Source organism: Jaculus jaculus, chromosome X (assembly GCF_020740685.1).
Source record: "Jaculus jaculus isolate mJacJac1 chromosome X, mJacJac1.mat.Y.cur, whole genome shotgun sequence".
NCBI classification, from domain to species: Eukaryota; Metazoa; Chordata; class Mammalia; order Rodentia; family Dipodidae; genus Jaculus; species Jaculus jaculus.
The window spans coordinates 151,913,883-151,920,054 of record NC_059125.1 but is presented as its reverse complement, the minus strand read 5'-3'; the positions used below and the strand labels follow the sequence as shown (position 1 = coordinate 151,920,054).

Here is a 6,172-nt window from a genome sequence, read left to right as displayed (position 1 = left end):
CCTTTCAAGGTTGTTGCCCGAACTTACAGTATTGGCGCGAAAAGCCCAGCGCTCAACATCCGGGTATTTCGCTTCACTAGCTTTGCTGGGGAAAAATTCAAATCTCGAAAAAGGGCGGACCCGAAAAGCGGCCGTGCGCCTGCGCATGGGCGGGGCATGGAGCCCTGGGAAGCAGGCGGGGCGGGGTGACGTGAGGTGACGCGAGTGACGCAGCTGCTCCCGCGCTCGCCTGGCTCGGGCGCCATGAGCGTTGCTGGTCCACTAGGAGGGTGCAGACGGCGTGTGGCGTATTGGCGGGGGGCGGCCCGCCGCGCCGCTGTCCGGAGCTCAAGGCCCGGCTCAGTGGCCGGAGTGGAGAGGGCGGACAGAGGCGGCGGCGTCCTGGGGCGGTGCTGGCGGGCCTGGGAGCGGGCGGTGGCTCCACCCCTGTGCGTCACGTCACCGCTCGCTCCGCCCTCCCCTCCCACCGTGGCCGCTCTCCTGCCGCCCTCAGAGGCGGCTGAAGATTTGCAATGGGAAAATGGTTGTTTCCCCGTCGGAGTTGCAACCTCAGTGTCTCCTCTCTGCCAGCCTTAGAAACTGTCCACTGGTAGTTAAAAGTCACTCTTTGATTGTGTGTCCCTTCAGCGACCCGGGGGACAGTTCCCAAGGGGGGCGGGGTTGAGCATGTCTGAGGGAGTTTAGCTTTCTCATCCGGGCATTCCCAGATGCCGCCGCCATCTTTGTTTTGTGCTGAAAGTCACTATTGACGCCCGCTGATGGCCGGGCGTGGGGAAGTGGCAAGATGGCGGCTCCCAGGGCGGAGGCGTGGAGGCGCATTGAGTAGGGAAGGAATAAGGCGGGGCGCAACTGCACCTGACCCGAGCTCAGCTCAAGGCTTAGTGTGCGCAGCAGCGCCAATTTGCCCGCCGCCTCGCAGCAAAAGGGACCTTTAAGAGGCTTGGATTGTTTGAGAGGCTTGGACCCAGAGGTGGAGCGGTGCGAGGGCCGGCGAATGGTGACGTCGTTCTACTCCGCCCCCTCGCCCGACCGCCGCCATGTTTAGTTGTTACTTCTTCACACAAGATGGCGGCTCCCAGGGAGGAGGCATGAGCGCCCTGGCGTTACCGGTCCTTCTGCCGTACAGTTGCTACACCGGGGCCTAACTCTGGCTCTTTGGAGCGGCTCCTGTGGGAAGGAGTCTTAAGGAGGGAAGCGAGGATTGGACGCTGCCTTGTGTTTGGTTTGCTGCGGAAGAACTGATCCAAGAGGAAGAGAATAGGTGGGGAAGGGGAAGCTAGTCTCAAGATGGCGGCTCCCAGGGTGGCAGGCGCAGCCTGAGCAGCAGATGTAGACTTAGGGAGAGGTGGGAGATCTCACGAGCCGTACGGCGCGGGAGCTGTAGCAGCCCCTGAGAGTTCGAGCTCGTTCAATCAGCTTCTAGTACGCCTCCGTTTCTTAGGAACATTGAGGCTGATTCGGAAACGGCGGCTATACTGTGCTGGGCGGGGAAGGGGGACAGTCTCAAGATGGCGGCTCCCACAATTGTGGTCTGAGCGCCGGCGGGCTGAGACCACTGCGGAGTTTGTGGCTTTTTTTTCCACCCGCCCCGGAAGCCGGCCAGTGCTGGGGACTTGGGGGTGTGGGAACCGGGCCGGGGCTCCGCCATTTCCGGCGGGGGAGGGCTACGATTGAGGAAGGGAGGAGAGAGAGGCGGCTCAAGATGGCGGCTCCCAGAGCCTCCCGCCCGAGCTTGTAAGTGGGAGCCCTCGGACAAATAGTTAGAGTGGCGGGACTCAGTGGCCTCAAGCTTTTTGGGCCTAGGTGCTCGACAGTTTCGGGAAGCTTTTAAGCAGACGAGCTAAGTGAGGAGGAGGAGAAGAGTCGAAGGGAAGGAGGATAGTTAAGATGGCGGCCTCCATGGAGTCGTCCACCACTGTGTAAGGAATCGCTCCTCCGTGAGAGCTGCTTTAGACGAAAGGGGGTGTGTAGGGGGAATTAAAGGGCTCCCTCCTGCTCGGTGACTTATTCCCACCGCATCCTTTCCCGGAACTATGGCCTCGGCCGTGTCGCCCGCCAACTTGCCGGCGGTGCTCCTGCAGCCCCGCTGGAAGCGAGTGGTGGGCTGGTCGGGACCTGTGCCCCGACCCCGCCACGGCCACCGCGCCGTGGCCATCAAGGAGCTCATCGTAGTGTTTGGCGGCGGCAACGAAGGGATCGTGGACGAACTGCACGTGTACAACACTGGTGAGTGCAAAGCCCGCCGGGTCCTGCACTGCTCCCACCCTTCCATCTCTCCCCGTCCTCTCCCCTCCCGCCCGTCTTTCTCTCTTCCAGCCCTCCCCACTGCTTTGCTTTCTTCTCCCCTTCGCTCTGCCTGGCTTTTTCGCTCTTTCCTGGTCTTCTCTCCCCCGTTTTTCCACCCCCGGACTCTCCTGTGTTCAAGGGTTGCTTGTCGGTACTTGGGAGAAACCTTATAGTCCGACTGGCGGGGGGGCGGCGGGAGGGAGCCACTGCCGGTGGTGACTTCAGACGTACACCGTTACCCGGCTGGGGCTGGCGCGGCGGGCGGATGTGTCCCCTTGGCGCAGGCGGAGTCCTCCCCCCTCCCGCGCTTACTCCGCTAGCTAGTCCTCCCCGCCAGCGCCCGTGCCCATTCAGAGGAATGACAATTTCTACATTACAGATCGGTTCTCCGTTTCCAGAAAAAGGGAGGGAAGTGCTCCTGAGGGCAGAGTCTTAACAGCCCGTTAGACCCTGAGGGCTGTGTGCCGTGAAATGGACTTATGACGGGTGTCTGGACTGTCCCTCCCCCTCCCCCCTCCGGTGGCATTTTCGTCTGCGAATTTTTTTTTCACATTGCCTCTTCATAATCTGGTCCCTTTGCGGTTGAACATTGGAGTTCGTTTTCCCGCGGCTGGCTAAGAAGCTCTGTGCCTCCTCTCTTGGGTGATAAGTCAAGGGTTACCCCAATCCCCCTCTGCCTCCCTCAAAACCAATCCCTCCCGAGTTGAAAAGAGCCTCTGTGTCTGCACATAGTGCTCATTTGCCCGCTGGCCACTGCCCCGTCTCTTAGGGAGCCACATGTGGTCCCCTGCCTAGTAGCTTTGCTTGTCTGTAGGGCAGAACCTTTGTCACATCACTTGCCCTGTGCTTCTTGACCCTTTCTGCACACCCACCAGAAGTGTTGCCTGTTGACTGCTTGCTGGTCCCCAAGACCCTTCTTTGCCTTTCCCTAAAGGAAAAGGTCTTGCTGAGGCTGTAGATGTATGTGAGTTCTATCCAGGTGAGATCCTGGAACACCAGTATGGCAGGAGAGAGCCGGCCCCCCTCCCGCCCATGGCAGGCTTCTGGAAGCTCCCCTCTGCAGCAAGAGCCACATCCTGCGGTGCTTTCTCTCTTGCCAGCTCCTTTCCCTCTTTTCTGGCTTCCATCCTTGGGTCCCAGTGCCCCCCCTCCCGGAACCTTCTCTTGGCATTGTGGATAGAATTTGAGGGTGCCAATAAGGGTCTTGTTCTTTTGATTTTCCTCCAGTTCCAGTTGCCCCCTTGCTCTGGGGGTGGTTGGGAAGCAGGCAGCAAGAGAGGGTGCTTTTTGGAGCAAGTGTTGGAGGCTCTCCCCTCCCCCCCCCCAGTGCAGGCATGCCTCCACCTCTGAGCTCACTTTGGGTTGCTGGTGTGTTGTTGGTGACCCTCTGCATTCCTTGTCTGTTAGCACCTGTTGCCTCCAAGGAGCAGGGCTTTTCTCAGGGCCACCACAGAAGAGGGGGGGTCAGTGTAACTGGCCAGCCCAGGCAGCTGCGGTGACAGGAATTAACTCAGTAAGCTAAGGCCAAGGGCAGAGGTGCAAGTTCTCGGGTGGTAGGGCTGTTTTTAGAGATGTCCTTGCCTGCCATGAGCAGCACCTTCGCCATTCCTTGGACTAACTTGCTTCTCCTAAGGCCTGGAGTAGGCTTTCTGGCGAGGAAACGCAATTTTAGAAAGTAGGACAGGGGCCTAATTACAGCCAGCTCCAAAGTCCACGGCAGGCCACTGCTTTGGTTTTCTAAAGCCTCTGCATATTCATTAGTTTATTAAAACCAATTGACTACTTTAGTATTAATTCATCACCAATCTGCAAAGATAGGTTGGATGTTAGCAGGTAGCCCGCCTTCCAAAGGACTGCTTATAGGAAAGCCCTGGAATCATCCTGCAGGGTAGTAATTTGGCAATTGTCATGGTTCATTTCTTAGGTGACTTCTTGAGAGCAACCCTCGAGCTCCCTGTTCCTTACCAAGTTGTTCCCACCTTTTTGACTGACTTAGAGTGTGCCAAGTGCTTGGCAGCCTGGACTTCTACAGGCTCCTGCTGCCTTCTGGCTGGCCGTCCTTACCTGGCTTTGTTTCCAGAGAGCCCTCAAGCAGAAGCTCTGCCTCTGCCTGGAGCACTTGGCTTCTGCAGGGTTAGTCTTCTGAAGACCCTCCCTTTGCAGAACTGGAGGGTCTGGAACAAGCATTCCTCTCTGCTAAGACTAAAAAGCTGCCCCCCGGGGGGGGGTGCTTCTCGTTGTCTTGTTAGCTCTGGGGTCTGGGGGTAACATGGGGCACTGAGTGGAGTGTATACAATTGAAAGGTGGCGGGGGGGGGGGGGGGTGTGCCAGCACGTAGCCTTCCTCCTTGTGGCAGTTGCTACAAGAATTAAGGGACCCTGTAACTAGCCTTCGGTTGGTCTTAAGGAAGCTACTGTCCTTGTCCTCAGTGAAACTTATTTTCATGAGATAAAGCACATAAGCCAGAGACCTCAAGCCTGTCAGGTTGGAGTGTGCCCTGCTGAAGCGCTGTGTGTGTGTACACGTGCACACGTGTGTGCATGCCTGCTTGTTTGCTTACAGGCCGGGGCTGCTTTCACCTCAGAACTTGCTGTCAGACTTTTTGTGGCGCCATGCCGGTGCCAGGCTGGAACAGGGCCTTGGGCATGTCAAGCAGGCCTGCTACCACTGAGCCACATCTAGCTCTGCTGTACTCTTTGGGAGCAACTTGGGAAACACCTAGCAGGACCTCCCTAGGTTCTACACATGAGAAAATCTGGGGTCTGAGGGAGGTGAGAAGTTAGGGTCCCTGAGTGAGGTGGGTGAATTGGGCTAGAGCACAGACCTTTACACCAGGATTTTCCCACCATTTGGCTCTTGATTCAGTTAATAGGCTGCAGACCGCTACCTCACAGACACCCTCCTTTGTTGCTCTGTGAAATTGGTCTCTAAGTTAAAAACTAGTACCATACATGTTCAGGCCCTCCTCGTTTTTCTTTTTTCTTTTTTTCTTTGTCGAGGTAGAGTCTCACTCTCTGGCACGCTTGTGCTCGCTCGCTCTCTATATTTTTTTCCAGGTAGGGTCTCACTGTAGCCCAGGCTGACCAGGAACTCACTCTGTAGTTTGGGGCTGTTCTCAAACGCACGAACATCCTTCTACCTCTGCATCCTGAGTGCTGGGATTAAAGGTGTGCACAACCACACCCAGCTGTTTTGTTCTGTTTTTTTTTTTTTCTTTAATCTTTTATTTAATTTTTCTTTTTTGAGAGAGAGAGAGAGAGAGAGAGAGAGAGAGAGAGAGGGGGGGGGGAATGAATATGCATGTGCCAGGGCCTCCAGCCACTGAAAACGCATGCACCACCTTGTGCATCTGGTTTACATGGGTACTGGGGAATCATACCTGGGTTCACAAGCAAGTTTCTTAACTGCTAAGCTATTTCTCCAGCCGTTTTTCTTTTTAATTTCAAGATTTATATTTATTTATTTATTTGAGACCGAGAGGAGTGGGAGGGGGGAAGAGAGTGAGAATGGGCATGCCAGCTCTTCTAGCCACTGCATATGAACTCCAGACGCATGTGCCACCTTGTGCATCTGGTTTACGCGGGACCTAGAGAATTGAAGTTGGCCTTAGGCTTCGCAGGCAATGCAGGCAAGCGCTTTAACTGTTAAGCCAGTCCTCCAGTCCCCCCTTTTTTTTTTTGAAGCAGTATCCCACTCTAGCCCAGACTGACCCAGAACTCCATCTAACCTAGGTTGACCTCAAGCCCATGGTGAGCTTTCTACTTCTTTTAGCCCCTCCAGCCCTGCTCTGTGTCTAAAGGGTGGTGGTTCCTCGCTTCTCACCAGGCTCTTGGAGTTATTTCCTGATTGGGCCCCTTTACCCTGCACAGCTCAGGCCAAATGTTCT

General features: G+C 56.1%; 1 protein-coding gene across 4 annotated transcripts in view; it reads left to right on the top strand.

Annotated features, from left to right (window-relative positions):
* The first annotated feature begins 1,010 nt into the window (after positions 1-1,010).
* The window catches only part of Hcfc1 (host cell factor C1), a 31,868-nt gene continuing 26,706 nt past the window's right edge, over positions 1,011-6,172 (top strand). For 2 of the 4 annotated variants that reach the window (XM_045141088.1, XM_045141087.1), the window contains exon 1: positions 1,011-2,226. In XM_045141088.1, coding sequence (XP_044997023.1) covers positions 2,034-2,226 — 193 coding nt within the window. In that variant the 5' untranslated portion in view covers positions 1,011-2,033. The remainder of the gene's footprint in view (positions 2,227-6,172) is intronic. The other 2 variants (XM_004672093.2, XM_045141089.1) reach the window with 1 other exon arrangement.